We start from the raw sequence: 19202 nt of genomic DNA, 5'->3' as shown, positions 1-19202 counted from the left end.
GAAAACAGTATGAAAGTTCTTCAAAAAATTAAAAATAGAACTACCCTATGATCCAGTAATTACACTTCTGGGTATTTATCTGAAGAAAATTAAAACACTAATTCAAAAAGATATATGTACCCCTATGTTTATTGCAGCATTATATACATTTACATTTATTATAGCATAGGTAACATAGTCAATAATATTACAATTACTTTGTATGATGACAGATAGTAACTAGACTTATCATGGTGATATTTCATAATGTATATGAATGTCAAATCACTATGATGTACATCTGAAACTAATAAAATATTGTATGTCAACTATACTTCAATTACAAAATATTTGTGTATTATAACGTTACTCAAGGTCATTGTTCCTGATCATGTGCACAGCCCGCCCTCTAGTGTTTCTTTCTAAAACCTACCAAATTTTAAACCATACTCTTAATCTCAAAATATTAGGCTAATAGGATTATGAACTGTGTCATCAAATTAAAAGAACCAGGCTAAATCCCTGACAGAGATGAAAGTTAAATCAGAGAAAATTGAAGGCCCTTTAAGAAGCGGGTGGTAACCTCACTGGAGAAATACTGCAAAGTTAGTGGTAAATATATATTAAAAAGTTTCATTTGGTAAAATAAAGTCTTAATAGAAAGAAGAGTTAGTTCATAGGATAGGTGTAGATATGTAAAATGGGATAGTTTTGTAACTACTAGTACCAGTGTTATTTTATTAAAAAGACAATCCAGATGTTGATTAAATAATGAAATTATTTCTTCCCAAAATAACAAATATACATAAAGCAGGTAAATATCTCTTTGGGAAGAGTTAAGATAATCTAACTTATTTGTATCTGGAATGTTTATAACAAAAGTATATCAAATTAAATTTAAAAGAACATTCATTATCTGAAAAGAAAAAAATAATTGTACATTATTCATGTATCTTGATGGGTTTCATAAGACATATAAGAAAAATCTGTGAGGTTATTTTTGCTTTCGTGAAAGAATAAGTCATAAACTACCCAGGGTAAAAACTTACTTGAGCACTCAGAATTTTGGAGGAAAAAAATATCCTTCTGACATATTTTAACTAATTCTGTATTTCAGGCTGTTTCTGTTGACAAGAACATACAATGAAGTATGGATTCTATGGGGCTGTGATCCATACTATTCGATGTCTTGAAGTTCAAATACTTCAAATGATGACCTTATTTAACTGTCATAAAGAATGTAAACAAAATAGGGACTTGGGTTGTTTTTTTTTTTTTTTTAATTTATATTCCAGGTCTCCTTATGTCTCAGGCATATTAGCATAACTTGTCTAAAATCATAAAGAAAAATTGACAGAAAACTGCTTGAGATCGCCATGTGTTTTCAATTGATGCTGGCAAAAACTAACCTAATGGAAGGCATTTGGTACAGGTTTATTTTTCCTTTGCAGTAACAGCAGGAACATGAAGCCATCACTCTTGGTGTTTATTGTGTATCTGCTATGGTTGGAAGGACGTCACTGCGCACCTACTTGGAAGGACAAAGCCGGTATCCATGGAGACCTGAAGGGTATGTTTGGTTTCTTTATCTGCTCTGTGTCCTGTTTGCATGTTTGCATGTGTTGCTGGCATATACAAGTGATTTACGGTTGAGAGATAACCGTATTCATTACGGCCCTCCAGTTTCACGGTAGGATGTTCTCTCAGCACTTAAACCAAGTAGACATGATGCCAAACATCTGGAATAAAAGTAGAGAATTCCAGCCGAGTATCTGAGAACGTTCACATATCCAGATGTTTGCTATCACACAGATAAAACTTGCCAACTTTCGGGCTGCATTTCTTGGTATCATCCAGATGTTTGGTGTCCCCTCAGCACGGTTTTAACGAACAGTGAAATTCTTTTCTAGCATTTGAAAAATTTAAACAATTAAAGTTATCTGTGCAGTTATTCCTGAAATAGTGAAAGAATGGGTTATAGTGACATTGAATCTGGTTAGTCTATGTTCATGAACTTATGACCTTTGCTTGACGATATATGCTTTGGGTACTGAACACTTAGAAAAATAAATTAGTTAAAATGCTGCTTTAGGAAGGTCTATGATTAAACTCAGAAACAAAAATAAGTTCCTTTGGAAGCCACACTGACTACTGCAAAGAGAGAATGACAATGAATTTTATACCCACCAAAAGCTTATTAAAGATGTAGAAAAGAGGTGTCTGGGTGGCTCAGTCGATTGAGTGTCAGACTCTTGATTTCATCTCAGGTCATGACACCAGGGTTGTGGGATTGAACCTTGCATCGGGCTCCATGCTGAGTGCGGAGCCTATTTAGAATTCTCTCTCTCTCTCTCTCTCTCACTCTCTCTCACTCTCTCTCTCTCTCTCTGTGCCTGGGCACCTGGCTGGTTCAGTCAGTTAAGTGTCTTGATTTTGGCTTAGGTCATGATCTCATGAGTTCGTGAGATTGAGGCCTGCATCGGGCTCTATGCTGACAGCACAGAGCCTGCTTGAGATCCTTTCTCTGCCCTTTCCCTACTTGTGCTCTTTCTCTCTCAAATTAAATAAATAAACTAAAAAAAAAAAAAAAAAAGGTATTCTCTCTGTCTCTCCCTGTCTCCCTCTGCTCCTCTCTCATGCTTGCATGCTCTCTCTCCTTCTCTCTAAAATAAAAAAGTAAATACAATTTTTAAAAGGGTATATAAGAGATGTCCAGCAGGTTATTAAAGAATCTTGTATTATATGAGATACTTTCTAGTTTTAATGCCTCCTGGGAAGGCAATTGAAGCTGAAAGAAAGGGCAATTGTTCGCTGTGTTTGAGGCTCCCATTTGGCATTTAATATAAATTGTCTGTGAAGAAAATCTGAATTTTTTTCTAATATAAACACACTTGAGTTTTAAGTGAAAGAAAAAAAACTGGATAACTGGAAACAGGCCCTGAGTGAAAGGACAAGAATGAGGTTAAATGAACTCTGACTTATCTAGGAGCTCAGACACGAGGAATAGAAGGTATCATCTACATGGCAGCTGTGTCCATGGGGCAGCCAACAGCCAATCCATTGTGATCAGCTTCCAGAATTTGATGCTGCAAAAGAACAGCTAAGTCTCTATTTAAGGGACATAATGAAAACTGGTGAACTTATTGTATTCTGATACACTGCAATTTGATCAGATCTCAAAGGGAAAAAACTGCAATGCTTCTTTTAGGTTTTCCTGAGGCTGGAGACATAGATGGAGACGAAGAAGTGAAGAAGGCTTTGCTTGGTATGAAGCAGATGAAAATCATGATGGAAAGAAGAGAGGAGGAACATACCAATCTAATGAAAACCCTGAAGAAATGCAAAGAAGAAAAGCAGGTACAGTAATTGGGAACAACACCTGCTCTTAAATATAGCTAGACCATAAATACTGCATCTGTTAGTGCAGTTGATGACTTATTTATTTTCCCTAACAGTAGATTTTCTGGAGAGCAGCTCTTAGTGGATGAAAACTTCAAAGGCAGAGTGGGCCTTTGCAGGACTCCAAATCCAGGAATTTGAGGGAGTCATCTCTGTTGGGGAAGTGCTACTTTCTTAAAAATACTTTATCTTTAGTCCATTCTGACTCCGGATATGGAGTCAAAAGTGTTCATGGAGTTTTTGGCTAGATCTGTGGTCTCCAAAGGTTTTTGAGCCCCCATCCCTATTACTAATATTATTCTTAGTGTTCACTCCTAAATTTATGCATATTAGTTTATTTGTAAATTAGACACACGAATTGCTACCATTAATATCTCAAGGCAAAAAATAGATGTAGGATGAGGTTCATCACTAGCTAGGGTGGATGTTAAATCCATATTTCAAATAATCTGGAAAATATTTTGAAACTTTTTAGTTGATGGCCAGGTCTGATTAGATCATAGTTTTACTTTGTCATGTGACCAACAAAGAGCTTATAATGAAGACGTTTCAGCTCTACCGCTTGCTTCTTGTCTACCTGAGCTTAAATTATTCATATTTTTTAATCTCATGGGTATTGTTTGGTTTTTATCAAGAATCTTTTGAAGCTTCTTCCCCATTTGGTGAGGGCTAGCTTAGTTAAAACTAAATAATAAAACCATCATTCACCTGAGCCCTCTAAATGGCAGTTCATTGCAATCGGCTCCGAGGGAACAAAGAGAGAGGGAACCAGTGTGGATGCTCCTGGAATGTGGAGCACCCACTTCCCCATGGTCCTCTCGAGCAGTTGGTGACATGCAGTGGTCTGACATAAGCACCACAAGAAAGCACCAATGTATATAAAATAGTACATCAGCCTAATAAGTTTCTTTATTCAAATACCTTCGCTTAATAGTTACAGTTCAAACTATGTATCTTACCAATGGGAAATACACATTACAGTTGACCTTTGAACAATGTGGGAGTAAGGGGTGCTGACCTCCAGTCGAAAATCTGCATGTAACTGTTGACGCCCCCAAAATAATTTTTAATAGCCTACTGTTGACCAGAAGCCTTACCAATTGTATAAACAATCGATTAACTCATATTTTGTGTGTTGTATGCATTGTGTACTGTACTCCTACAATAAAGCTAGAGAAAAGAAAATATTAAGAATATCATAAGGAAAAGACAATACATTTATAGTACCGTCCTGTATTTATTGAAAAAAATCCACCTGTAAGTAGACCCATGCAATTCAAACCTATGTTTTTAAAGGTCAACTATATATCCAAATATCCAGAGAAGATGTTAAAAATTGTTCCTATGTTACAGAATTAAGCTTAATATGTTTCTAAGTTATGAACACTGCATGGCTCACAGTTTAATAACATTAACAATGAACAAAACATTCAAAACAATTCAATTATTTTTTAAAATTATTTTCAACATTACCCTTAAATCAAAGAGGAAATCAAAACTGTAACAAAATAATTTGGAAAGTATTCTAAATTTTAACATTGAGAGTAAATTACTTTAAAATTTTATTTTTAAAAATTTATAAATGTGGTAAAATACACATAACATAAAATTTACCATCTTAATTATTTTTATGTGTATGGTAAATAGTGCTGAATACCTTCACAATTCTGTGCAATCAAGCTCCAGAATTCTTTCCGTCTTGCAGAATTGAAACTCGGTACCCATTAAACAACTCCCTACTTCTCCTACCCCGCCACCTACTTCTCCTTCCCCGCCATCAATTTTTTTAATTATTATTTTTTTAAATGTTTACTTACTATTGATAGAAACAGTGAGAGCTGGGCACAGGGCGGGGAGGTTGCAGAGAGAGAGGGAGACACAAAATCCGAGGCAGGCTCCAGGCTCTGAGCTATCAGCACAGAACCCAACATGGGGCTCAAACCCACAAACCATGAGATCATGACCTGAGCCAAAGTCGGACGCTCAACCGACTGAGCCACCCAGGCGCCCCCTTTTTTTAAAATGTTTATGTACTTTTGATAGAGATAGGGGATCAGTTTTTAAATTAAAACTTAAAAATAAAAGTTTTAATATTTCCTCCCTACACCTATACCTATAAACATGTAAAGTTGGAGGCCACCAACTGCAGATAGCTGCTGGAATTCTTTATTTCTGAGTACAGTGGCCTCTGGGTGTCCATTGAGCCACCGGAGCAGGTCTGTGTGACAGGCTGACGCCAAAGTTATATGTGAACCTGTCACCAGATTGGTTGATGTTACGGCCACACCTATACCCCTTGTGGCACAGGGTCCCTAGCAAGGAAAGGAGATCACTTGACTAGCAGCTGCAAACCCTCCTCCCTTTGGACAGCAAGCAAAAGATTTGAGGAAGTCAAAAATAGCTCCTTATAAGGATAATGTGAAAGCCTCTGGAGCTGGATTCTTCTGTGATGGGCTTGTGAGCTGGGCCCTGGGAATAATGACACTAGTTATCATTTACAGGCTCTTTATAAAACACATTATCATGTGTAGTAATCCTTCCAACATCTGCAAAAACCATTACTTTCCCTTTACAGCTAAGGAAACTGAGGCTCATGATGTCCATGAGCGTGTTAACCCAGCGCAGTTATGAATGACCCCAGAGAAAATCAGCTGTCGGCACTGTGCCTCTGGGACCCAGTGACTTTCTGTTTTTGTCCCTTTCTCTGGCCTCCCCACAAGTCAAGGGTGTAATACTAAGAAAAGAATGCTTCAGTTAGGGGTGGGTCAAGTAAACAGATGTCAGTTTCAGTTTGCCCTCAGGAATCCCAAGAACTAGTAGGATTTTTTTCTTAAAAACCTTCTTACTATATAAACATTCATTAAATTATACTCTTAAGGTTTGAAGCCTCAAAAACTTAATTAAAAAAAAGGAAAACCTATTTAACTCTGAGTCCCCCTCCCTAAAATTACTTTATGATTTTTTTATTTTTAAAGAAAAAATTTTTGTAACGTATATTCATTTTTGAGAGAGACAGAGTGTGAGTGGGGGAGGGGCAGAGAGAGAGGGAGACACAGAATCCGAAGCAGAATCCAGGCTCTGAGCTGTCAGCACAGAGCCTGATGCCGGGCTCGAACTTATGAACCGTAGGATCATGACCTGAGCTGAAGTCAGACGCCCAACTGACTGAGCCACGCAGGTACCCCCCTAAATTTAAACTGAGGATAAAGGATACTTTAGGCAAATGATGACTTAGCAAATATGGGGTTGGTGCCCCCAGTCTCCTAGTACGGAGCACTACCCCATCCTCAGGTGACCTAGGGTCATCACAAACCCCTTCACAGCCCCTCCTTATTAATATTGAATATTATTATATCAATATAATATTAATTATATATTATATATAATTATATATTATATTAATATAATATTAATATTAAGAGATTATCAATATATGATTTAATATAATATTAATATACTGATACAAGTATTAATGATTAATAATTAATATTATATTAATATATTAATATAATATTAATATTCAGAGAGCATCTGAAATTAACTGAAAGTGAGAAACTCCAGGGTGGCTTAAAGTGATTTGACCCCCACATCAAGTTTATATAGGACTTTGAAAATCTGTAAACTACAGGAATAGTCAGCAGGTAGGACATTTTAGGGGGAAACAGAAGGAATGGGCAGGGCATTTCTCCCCAGAGATCTTCCTCCATGGCAACATTACACTACCAAAACTTGGGACATGTGATTTGGTAACTGGTTTTTGTTGTGCTCTCAGAAGGAAGTGGAAGGAAATCGAGGCACACTATGTGCCTTGCTTGTTTATCTCAATACAAAACCTTAAGAGGTAAATCCTATTGCTATTCTTATTTGCTAAGGAAGATACTAAAGCTCAGAGATGTTAAGCCATTTGCACAAAGGTACACAGTGAGTGTAGCTTGGAATTGGAAATATTGGGATTTCGGTTTATGGTGACAATGAACAAGACATTTAAAATTGGTACTGACTGGAACGCCTGGGTGGCTCAGTTGGTTGAGTGTCCAACTTCTGTCTAGGTCATGATCTCATGCTGTGAGTTCGAGCCCTGGGTCAGGCTCTGTGCTGACAGCTCTCAGCCTGGAGCCTGCTTCGGATTCTGTGTCTGCCTCTCTCTCTGCTCCTCCCCTGCTCATGCTCTGTCGTGCTCTCTCTCTCTCAAAATAAACATTTAAAAAAATAAATAAAATAAAATAAAATAAAATAAAATAAAATAAAATAAAATAAAAATGGTACTGACTGAGGAAATGTGGGCAGTATTGTTTCCAGCCATGGTGGGGTAACTTTCTTGAGAAGATGTAGGAACCCAAATTGATCTACAATGCCCAAGGAGATAAGGAAATCATCAAAAGATTCTCAGTGCCCAACTAGTTCTTTGGGCTTAACATGACAGGGAAAGGTGATTTCTTTTTCTTTTCCATTAGGTAAAAATCAATACTAAATTGGTTTTAAGTACGGAAACTTTGCCTCCACTGTGTGGTTTTCACTTAAGGGAGTCACTGTTAGCTCTGAGACTGTTTTATGGAGGAGTCCATTATATCCAGTCACTCCCCTGAACTAGGTCTCAGGCTTGGAGGGAGCTTGTCTTTAGAAGTCCACACTAGCAAGGAGACCAGGGGTCTAGGCAGGGGTGCTGGCCTTGGGGGAGGTCCCGGGGGCAGGGCTGAGATTCTCAGGGACAGGCTCCTTACCACCCGGCGTGGGACCTGACCACATACAGCAAGGCACCACGAGGGGGAGCACTCGGAATATAGACAAGAAGAAAGACAACCTCAGAACACTGGCATGTCTGCAATTAGAGTGTAACTGGCTGGGCAGATCTGATTTGATATACAAGAATTGCCCTTTCTTGCAATGTTTAAGAACGTACAAAAATTAAAGGCAACATAAATGACGGAAATAAATTTGTCAGCTTTATAAACCTTAAAGCCCACTTTCCACATCTTCCAAGAACTACATGTGAAGACAGACAAGTAAACAGGTAAATTATAGTCATCCCCCAGAGTAGAGACCACATCCTAATTCACCCGCATCTAGTGCAATGTCTGTCCCATCACAAGTACCCAATAAATAGCTGTTGAAAGAAGGAATAAATGAATGAACAGATGGATAAGACTTTCAGTCTTCAGTAAGGATCAACCAGTGTCTTTTCGTTAAACAAACAGAAAGCATTCAGGTAGACCTGTTAACAGCTAGGGGCACAAAGAAAGAGTAAAGAACTACATCAGAATACGCATATTTTAAAAATCAGCTAAGGTACACATAGAGTTATGAAATGGAAATAGGACGCTTGTTTCTTTTTTTAATTTTTAATTTAATTTTTTTAAATTTACATCCAAATTAGTTAGCATATAGTGCAACAATGATTTCAGGAGTAGATGCCTTAGTGCCCCTTCCCCATTTAGCCCATCCCCCCTCCCACAACCCCTCCAGCAACCCTCAGTTTGTTCTCCATATTTATGGGTCTCTTCTGTTGTGTCCCCCTCCCTGTTTTTATATTATTTTTGTTTCCCTTCCCTTATGTTCATCTGTTTTGTCTCTTAAAGTCCTCATGTGAGTGAAGTCATATGATATTTGTCTTTCTCTGACTAATTCCACTTAACATAATACCCTCTAGTTCCATCCACGTAGTTGCAAATGGCAATATTTTATTCTTTTTGATTGCCAAGTAATACTCCATTGTATATATATACTACATCTTCTTTATCCATTCATAGGATGTTTGTTTCTACTTTTTAATTAGGAAGCCTTGAGACTCATGAATGAAGTTCAGGAACATCTAGAAGAAGAACAAAGTCTATGCCAGGTGTCTTTGACAGATTCCTGGGACGAATGCAAGTCTTGCCTGGAGAGTAACTGCATGAGATTTTACACAACCTGCCAATCTAGCTGGTCCTCTATGAAAAATACGGTAAGGGAAAAATAGAGCTCAAGGTTTCAGAATACTCAAGGTACATACTCCAGCTTAATTTTTAAAAATTAACTTATTTTACTATTTAGAATAGAAATGCCTGACCTGATATTGGCCTTTTGTGACCTAGAATCTAACATTCATGCTATGTACAAATCACCTGTGTATATTCAAATTACAAGATAAAACAGTCATTCAGTGTTCATCTCTCCCTTTAATGACACAGTGTATATCCCTCTTGGAAATATCCTGAATCTTTCTGTCTTGTATTTGTCCTTTGTGAATACGTTCCCACTAGATTGTAAGCTCTTTGAGGGCAGGGACCACATGTTAGCTGTCTTCATTTAAGCATTAGGTATCTAATAAATGTTTGCTGAATTGCATTCTAAATAATAGTATTATAGTCTCTGATTTCAACCTGCTTTAATTTTTTCCCTGGAGGCCAAACATTTGAAGACATCCTCTGCCTCCTGAATCTCTCCTTCAACAGGCTTGCCTTCTTACAGCAACACACACATATGCACACATTCATGTCCTCTTTAACCATATCTATGCATTCCCTATAGGACTGGCATGTTTGTTTGTTTTGTCCCCTTTGGCTATCTGTCTGGGCAGAGGGACTCACAGAAGGTGGTGACCTGAATAGGATAAGCTCTGCCCCATAAAAGTCTCCTATTCTATTGGCCTGAATTTCTCTTCCCGTTCGAGACGTGAGCTGAATATGAAATGCAGTGAAATTTCCCTCTCTATATTACAGCATGCACTACTTACAGTATGCTCCTGGCTTGGCAATGCCATACCCAGTTATAGAGGGAGCAACCCCTAGGACAATTCATTTGCCAAGTTAATTTGCCTCCACTGTTAATTGCATCTGCTCTATTTTTATAGCCATTGTCACTCTCCAATATACCGGAAAACAGTGGAATGAGCACTGGCTGGAGGTCAGAGATTTGGGAACCATTCCTGTCTGTGCCAGTTGTGTGACTTTATGAAAATTTCTTGGGGCTTTAAAGTTTGTTTTTGTGGATGGATTCAAGCAAATACAAGCTGGCAGAGAGAGGGACAGACAATCCACCCAGATTACTTTTTTTTTTTTAAGTTTATTTATTCATTTTGGAGAGAAAGAGAAAGAAAGAGAGAGAGACAGAATCCCAAGGAGGTTCCATGTGGTCAGCATGGAACCTGACACGGGACTTGATCTCACAAGCTATGAGATCATGATCTGAGCCAAAATCAAGAATTGGACACTTAACTGATTGAGCCACCCAGGGGTCCCAACTCCCACCCCGGCCCCCACCCAGATTACTTTTTGAGAAAGGCAAGAATAATACAAGAATTTCTGGGGATTTCTTTGAACAGCATTGGGATGCTACATCTGTGATGTCGGATAGTTGGTATGCTCCATAGCTTTCAACATGGCCACAGCGCTACCATATAAGGGCAATTGTGTTCTAGCACAAACCTGGAAGTCATATGGATGTAGGGCATGGTGTGACTGCTGGAAAATATTCTCCCACTGAGTGTAAAATTCTACAATTAGAGATTCATTTCTTTGACTCTAGCCAAAGAGGGCTTTGATCACTACTAATATGTAACCATCCCTGAGTAGCCTATTTAACTCTATCAGGCATCTATAATTCAGTATGAATGTGTTTATCTTTTCCTTTCCATGGACTAATTTATGAGACAAGAAAGAGAAGACCATAAAGTCACTAACAACATTACGCTAAAGGAAACAAACCAAAAAAAACCCCCAAAAACAAAAAAACCCCAAAACCAAAAAACCCTAAGACAGAGATGAAAGGCAAGAGCTTTTTTCATAGTTTTGGGGCAACCTACACAGTACCCTTTAAACCTTGACATGCCAGCCTCTGCCGCTACATCAGGCTGTGGCTTGCCAACAATATTAAAAACTTGGCCTTTGGTAGGCAAACATAAACAAGGAAGAATTTCAGATCCTATTTCCACAAACAAAGTCAAAGTTATAAGAGTGTTAATAAATTATCTTAAAAAATGAGTCACCTTTTCCTATCTTGCCCAGAATTATTTTTGATTTGGAATGACCACTGCAAGTTGACTTTGAAATTTACAATAAGAAATGGTCCATGTCAATTGTCCTTCCATTTAAAAAAAATAATAAAATAAAGTTGATTTTTAAAAAAGAAACGGTCTAGAAAGAAAATTAATCTCTTATTCCATTTCTATCCTCCACCTCACCCCACAGGTCGAACAGTTTTTCAGGAAGATGTATCAATACTTGTTTCCTTTCCACGAAGATAATCAAAAAGATCTCCCTGTCAGTGAAAAATTCATTGAGGAGGATGCACAAGTGGCCCAAATAGAGAATGTATTCAGCCAGCTGACCGTGGATGTGAGATTTCTCTTTAACAGGAGTCTTAACGTCTTCAAACAGATGCAGCAAGAATTTGACCAGGCTTTTCAATCATATTTCATGTCAGATACAAACTCCACGCAGCCTAGCTTTCTTCCGGTTTTATCCAAAGAACCAGAGAAAAAAATGGATCCTGTGCAAAGTTGGGACATTCCCAGCTTCTTCCAGCTGTTTTGTAATTTCAGTCTCTCTGTTTATCACAGTATCAGCACAGCAGTCACCGAGACGCTGAATGCAATAGCAGATTTACCAAAGCAAGACAAAGGCAAGTATTAAAAGATGATTTTTACTTAGATGTCAATACTAAGGTCAAGCTTTGTTTACCTTTGGAAATGGTAGACACTTCTAAGTCATTTTACAATGTTTCTTAGAGTGACAATTTATGGATAATTGACGTTTCAGAGCCTCTTAGAGAAAGCTTCGAAGTCTGCCAAACACCATCCCTCTTCCGTCATTGTCAATAGCCCTGTGGGGCTGTTCTGTCTTTTTAAAGCAAGTTTTCAAAGCTGATAAGGAAAATGCTAGCCGGGTGAGAAAGTTGAACAAAATGGTTGCCCCCTTTATCAAAACTTGTGTATATATGCTCTGCTCTATTCTGCCTGAACATCACGGGGCTTCTTTAAAATCAGTCTAGACTCCTCAACTCACAGTTTGGGAAGAAGCGTAGTGTCACATATAACCAGTGCCCTCCATAGTGCCCTCCATAGCCTCCTCTGCATCACTGCCGTAATCTCTTAAATCATAACATTTGTGCACAAAGCCATAGAAGATGCTTATAGAGAAACCCAAAGCTACATAATCAGAATTTCTGTAAAGGATAAGAATTGCCTTCTACCAATACCAAACATGCCCCAAGATAGACCATGTTGGAAACAAAATGCTGTGGTGTGTCTTCAGACAGAAGGAGGTGCCTTCCTTGGGTTTCTGTGGAGTGGCTGGGACACAGCATCTCAGAAATGAGAGCTGCTGGGTGGGCCAAGGTAGGGTTTACATTCACTTAGATTTATGTCTTATGGACCACAGAGCCACATGAAAGAATGCTCCCCTCTGGCATGAAAAATAAAGCGAGCTCCTTCTAGAGGCTCCTTCTGCCATTTGTGACAACATGGATGAACCTGGAGGACATTACGCTAAGTGAAACAAGCCACACACAGAAGGACAAATAGTACATGATACTGCTTAGATGAGGAATCTAAAATAGTCAAAGTCATGGAAGCAAAGAGTAGAATGATGTTCCTGGGAGCTGAGTGGAGGGGGACATGGGGAGATGTTGGTCAGAGAGCAAAAAACTTCCATTACATAAGATGGGTGAGTCCTAAACATACAAGTCCAACTGTGCAGAATAGTGCCTATTGTTAAACACACTGCACTGTATACTTGAAAATTGGCTAAGAGGGTAGATCTTATGTTAAGCATCGTTAATAATAATAATGACAATAATAATAAATAAATAAGAGGGCAGGAGGACATTTTTGGAAGTGATGGATAGGTTTATGGCATAGATTGTGGTGCCAGTTTCATGGGTTTATACTTCTCTCCAGACTCTTCAAGTTGTATATGTTAATCACGCAGAGCTTTTTGTATGTAGAAAGAAATGGGCTCCTTCTAGCTATTTTCCAGTTATATCAGCTGTAGCTGGCAACATCTGAATCATATTCTCAAAATTGCCATGACATTGCATCACTGGTCTCTATACAGAAGAGTATAGAGCTACCTCACAGTACCAGAAACCAAAGCCAAAAAACAATACATGACATCCTTCCCGTCCCATTGTTCCATGAGTAGAGAACAGCCATCATTACTGGAATCATTGCTGGGTTCTATTTCAGGGTCTGGAGGACTTTTCTTGTAAGTCAGGTGTTTTCTCTGGTATTCTATTCTGAGGTCCCAAATTCACCAATATTCAGGAAAAGCATCAAGGCAGTAGACTAAATATATCAATGCTAGAGTGATATTGAGTAATTTTTGCCTGAACTTTTAAATAGATATCATTGTTTGGGGATAATATTCAGAATGTGTTCCATCTTTCACATTGTGTGCATCCTTATATGTGGATGCACATCCTTATACATGTGCAGAGGAGCATATAGTGATTCATCTGCACTGAAATCTAAATAACTTTCCAATCACTACAACCCCCTCCCACCCCACCGAGTAAGAATGTAGGTTTCCACCAGTTCTGCCCCAGCTTCCTCTCCATTCACACACACCCTGCTCAGCTGGCCCTCTGCACAACCCCCACCTTGGTGATAACCGGCATATCCAGAGCCTCCTGTAATGCAAACGTAACGTAAATGCAAGTATGAAAAACAAAAACAAAAGGGCCTGTGATACACCTTTCAACTCTTCTTTCTCTGCTATCCCTACGCTACCTGACAGCACAGAGCTAGCTCAACAGAAGAGACATTCTCTTCTCGGATAAGCACATGCAGACTATTTATCAAAAATAGTCAGGGAGGGGCCATAGGGTATTTGCAAGCGATTTCCATCACTTTTCTGGACAGGTGGTAGGTGAGGAATAAACCTAATGTGCCTGCACAGTCTGCCTAATGAGAAGACATTTTGAGATTTGTCCCTGTGTAGACAGAATAATAGCTGCCCAAAGATATCTACACCCTAATCTGCAGGACCTGTGAATATGTTGTGTTACGTGGCAAGGGGAAAGTAAGGTTGTAGATGGAATTGAGGTGCTGGTCAGCTGATCTTAAAACGGGGAGATTATCCTGAATTATCCATGTGGCTACAAGGGTTCTTCAAAGTGGGAAAGAGGGGCACCTGGGTGGCTCAGTCGGCTGAGCATCTCTTAATTTCAGCTCAGGTCATGAACTCACGGTTCATGAGAGCCAGCCCCATGTCAGGCTCCACGCTGAGCATAGAGCCTGTTTGGGATGGTCTCTCTCCCCCTCTGTCTGCCCCTCCCCCCCTCACATGCAAGTTTTTTTTCTCTCTCAAAATAAATAATAAACATTTTTTAAAAAGCAGAAGAGGGAGGCAGAACAAAACCCATAGAGATGGTAATATGAGAAGGCCCCTACTTTGCTGCCTTTGCAGGTAGAGGAAGAGGGCCATGAAGTAAGGACTATAGTTGGCCTCTAGAAATTGGAAAGGCAAGGAAATAGATTCTCCCCTAGAGCCTCCAGAAAAAAAAAAAATCCCCTGCCAACACCTTGATTTTAGGCCAGTGAGACCCATTTCAAACTTCTGACCCACAGAACCAGAACATTTGTATTATTTCAAGCCACTACATTTGTGGTATTCTGTTACAACAGCAACAGGAAATGAATACAAGCCTCTTGTCATTTACGATGGCCAACATTGCCTGAGTGAGCACTGTGTATCTGGCAACCTTCATGGATGGGTTTTATTTGTCATGATTGTCCTAAGTGCTAAAATTAGAAAAGTAGCTAAAATTGAATAATGAACACCATTAAAAGGAAAGAGGCAGCAATAAAAATTCTGAAATATTTTGGTTATTAGTATTTTTTTCTTTAATTGTGATTTCATTTTTGTCTCCATATGGGAGAATTTCTTTCCTACCTCAATCTTTCTAGACCTAAGTTCCTACTGAAAGAGAATAAAATAGCTCTTGTAGTTGTCCTCACTTGCCTCATGAATCCCTGGCAAGGATAGATGGCGTTGAATGAAACTGTGTGGTGCAGTAGCCTGATGCAATGCTGGTTGCTGGTAGATATGAGCTCTAATCCCACATTGGAGAGTGTTGCTGCCTTTAATTTTCCCTCTGACTGGGGTGGGGAGACAGAGGCAAGTGGGGAGAGGAGATGGTTGCTATGAGTGACAGCACTGGAAGTAGCTGCCTAGAAGGGTCTAGAGCTCAGTGATGGGTTACTGTCATGCCATGGCACAGAATGAGGAATTGGTATCACATGGACCTGGAATTTGCCATCCCCAATCTACACACCAGGTGTTCAACTAGATGCTGGGAATAAGACCATGATTATGACACAGCTCCCTGACTTTTAGGAGCTCAGTCCAGAGAAAGGAAAACAGATCAGTGGACAACTACAAGACCATTGTAACTGAAATGACAGAAAAAGGTATGGAAGAATGACATGATTCAAATGATAAGACCAAATCCCTTCCCTCAACGGGCTCAGGGTCTAACAGAGAAGGTAAGAAAGCAAACAGTACATGAAGCAGAGACAAGCTCTACAGTAGAACTCCTCAGTGACTACAGAGGACCGTTCAGGAAGGCAGCTGAGAAGAAATGACTTCCTATTCAACAAAAGGAGATGGTTGCCTTATACACCACACGATGTAACCAATGCCTCAGAGGTTTTTAAGCAACAGATTTCACAATTTATCTCAAAATGAAATGTTTTGTTTTAAAATGTTGATGGTTCAATATAGGAGAAAATCATTGGGTTGTAAATTAATAATAAATGTTTCCTAATGTGAAACACTCAGTTGAGAACTGTCAATTTTCTGTTGGATTGACTTCTTTGTCACGTCATCATTTTCATATGGATTATTAGTTCTTCCAGAAAAAAAAAGGGTTTCTCAAAAGTTGATCTGCTTTAGATGTTTTCCTAAATTCTTGATCCATTGTTTATAACATCAAATATATGAAATGCAAAAGGAATAGTAATAAAGTAAATGCCTACCACCCAGTTTTAGAAATAGATATTCCCAGTGCCTTTGAAACTCCAATGTATTTCCCAATTTTGGCTTTAAAAGATTAAAATAATTATTAGAAAATTTTAAAAAAATGTGTAATATTTATTTATTTCTGAGACAGAGAAAGACATACAGACAGATGGACAGACAGAGTGTGAGTTGGGGAGGGGCAGAGAGCAAGGAGACACAGAATCCGAAGTAGGCTCCAGGCTCTGAGCTGTTGACACAGAGTCTGACGCAGGGCTCGAATTCACAAACCGTGAGATCATGACCTGAGTCAAAGTTGGACACTTAACTGACAAAGTCACCTAGGAGCCCCTAGAAAAAATTTTAAATAGAAAGAAATCCAAAGAGAAAAGCAGCTTACAACTCCCTATTTAGTTAATCCATCGACATCAGAAATAAAAATAATAAAAGTAAGACACACTAAATTTAAAATAATTCAAATACAGGGGTGCCTGGGTGGCTCAGTTGGTTAAGTGAGTCTTGATTTTGGCTCAGGTCATGATCTCACAGGTTCATGAAATGGAGCCCCACATCAGGCTCTGTGCTGACAGCACAAAGCCTGCTTAGGATTCTGTCTCTCCCTTTCACTCTCTGCCCTTCCCCCACTTACACTCTCTCTTTCTCTAAAAAATAAATCAACATTTTTTTAAAAAATTAAAAAATAATTCAAATATATAAAAGAACAAAACAAATGAAAGCTGCCCTCTCACATCCCATCAAGTATGTCTTCACAAAGATTCCTCATAATTCCCTCCAGAAAATAAAACCATATGCATTAACTTTTCTGAAGAAGGAGTGTACAAATAATAATGAATAATAATAATAGTAATGTGATTGTTGGATTAAAGAATATGTGCAATTTTTAATAGATGTCAAATTGTCCTAGCAAATGGTTGCAACAATGGACCTTCCTATGATTGAATATGGAAAGATTTTGAAAGAACTGGTAAGACAAAGAAATGACATCTAGTCCATGCCTTTAAAATGCAGACTCTAATGACATTAATGTGTAAACACTATGTTACCTGCAGACTCTAACCATGGAAGCCTGAGTTCAGAGATGTGGCCTGTGCAGAACAGGGGACCGTGTGCAGAACTTGGCCAGAATTTGTCAGAATGTTTCCAGTTTCATGCAAGATGCCAAAAATGTCAGGATTACCTGTGGGAAGGTAAATAATCATTATTTTCTCAAGGTTTCAATAGTATTCTGGTCAGAGGTCAAAATCACACTTTTGCAAGCATCATGGATTCATTTATTTTCCTTCAAGCACTTTTTATGCATGTTTATTTCCATCTAGGGGTGTTCAGCATAGTTTTATAAGCTTTTATTATTCAAAAGTAGGTCAACTCGCTTTTTTCCTTATTTAAAATTCCCTCCTGTTCCTGTGAAACTTTTTGTGGTTAAAGACAGAGAAACACTAATGTGTGCAAAAGAGAAGTAGGAGCAAATTAAGGCACTCTTTCCTTTTTACCACAAGGAAAAAAAATCCCACCACGGAAGCAATCTTCCCATTGTGTAAGCAAATTGTTAGCCACGTGAGTTTTTGTTTTTACATTTTTTTCTTAAGTTTATTTATTTATTTATTTAGAGAGAGCTCAAGCAGGGGAGGAGCAGAGAGAGAGAATCCCAGGCATACTCCATGCTGTCAGCAGGAAGAGCCCCATATGGGTTCCATCTCATGGAGAGAGATCATGACCTGAGCTGAGATCAAGGGTCAGGTGCTTAACAGACTGAGCCACCCAGGTGCCCCAACTGAGTTTTATTTTTAAGTGGCATTAACTCTTTCCAGCTGGTGGGTAAATCACTAATTAGAATTTAAATACATAAAGTGGCTCCTCATACAGTCTTACCCCTCCCAGACCTAGCAAAGAGTGACCTTCGGTTCCTTCCCCAGGCGAGAAATCCTTCTCTTGCCTGGCAGCCCACCTTCTCCCACCCTTCCTTAGCTAAAGTCACTCCTCCCACCTGCTAGGGCCCCAACACATTTTCTTACAAAAGCCACGAGATTTCAATTCCTGTGTTTCTGCATTTCACCTCGCTAAAGGAAGGAAATTCTAAAAAGCAAGGTTGAATAGAAACTGGACCTTTCTGTTATTTCTCCTGAATTGTGAATTGAGTGACTCTGCACCTCTGTTTCATCATTTGGAGAATGGCAATAATATATCTATTTTATACGGGTGTTTTGCAGATTAAATAAAATGGCTGACATACTAATGATTTTCATTATTCAAGTCTTTGCTTTTTAAGTCACAGTTATAAGGTTGCATACAGAAACAGTTTTTTTATAACAGAAAAATTTACACAAATACACTGACTGCCTACAAAAATAGTCTCACGCAAACATCCCATCTATGTATCATTAACTTCCTTTCAACCAGTTAAGAACTTTTATGAATAATCTCTCTCTATCATAAAATAATACAGAAGATGGGAGGGGGGATTGGAGGAAGGTGGTCAATAGATACAAGCTTCTAGTTATGACATAAATAGGTGCTAAGCATGTAACCTTCAACATGATGACTACAGCTAACACTGCTGTGTGATGTATAGGAAAGTTGGTAAGAGAGGAGATCCTAACAGTTCTCATCACAAGGAGAAATTTTGTTTTCTTTTTGTTGGATCTATATGATATGATGGATGTTAACTCAACCTATTACAATAAGTATTTCACAACATATGTAAATCAGACCATCATACTTTACACCTTATACTTATATCTGTCAGTTACTGCTCAATAAAACTGGAAAAAATATGGAAGAAATCAGATTATATAATACAAATGTCTCAGATATCAATATACATCAGACAATGCATCAGATATGGTACAAATCAGGTAATATAGAATACAT

At 38.6% G+C, this 19202-nt stretch overlaps 1 protein-coding gene across 2 annotated transcripts in view; it reads left to right on the top strand.

The window, feature by feature from the left end:
• The first annotated feature begins 491 nt into the window (after window positions 1-491).
• Window positions 492-19202, top strand: part of CLUL1 (clusterin like 1) — a 30171-nt gene continuing 11460 nt past the window's right edge. The window contains exons 1-6 of one of the 2 annotated variants that reach the window (XM_019418340.2): window positions 492-591; window positions 1431-1549; window positions 3188-3336; window positions 9152-9319; window positions 11544-11976; window positions 17384-17521. In XM_019418340.2, coding sequence (XP_019273885.2) covers window positions 1444-1549; window positions 3188-3336; window positions 9152-9319; window positions 11544-11976; window positions 17384-17521 — 994 coding nt within the window. In that variant the 5' untranslated portion in view covers window positions 492-591; window positions 1431-1443. The remainder of the gene's footprint in view (window positions 592-1430; window positions 1550-3187; window positions 3337-9151; window positions 9320-11543; window positions 11977-17383; window positions 17522-19202) is intronic. The other variant, XM_019418341.2, reaches the window with a different exon arrangement.

Source organism: Panthera pardus, unplaced genomic scaffold (genome assembly GCF_024362965.1).
Source record: "Panthera pardus isolate Hobbes unplaced genomic scaffold, ASM2436296v1 HiC_scaffold_15, whole genome shotgun sequence".
NCBI classification, from domain to species: domain Eukaryota; kingdom Metazoa; phylum Chordata; class Mammalia; order Carnivora; family Felidae; genus Panthera; species Panthera pardus.
This window is presented reverse-complemented; position numbering and strand designations above follow the sequence as displayed.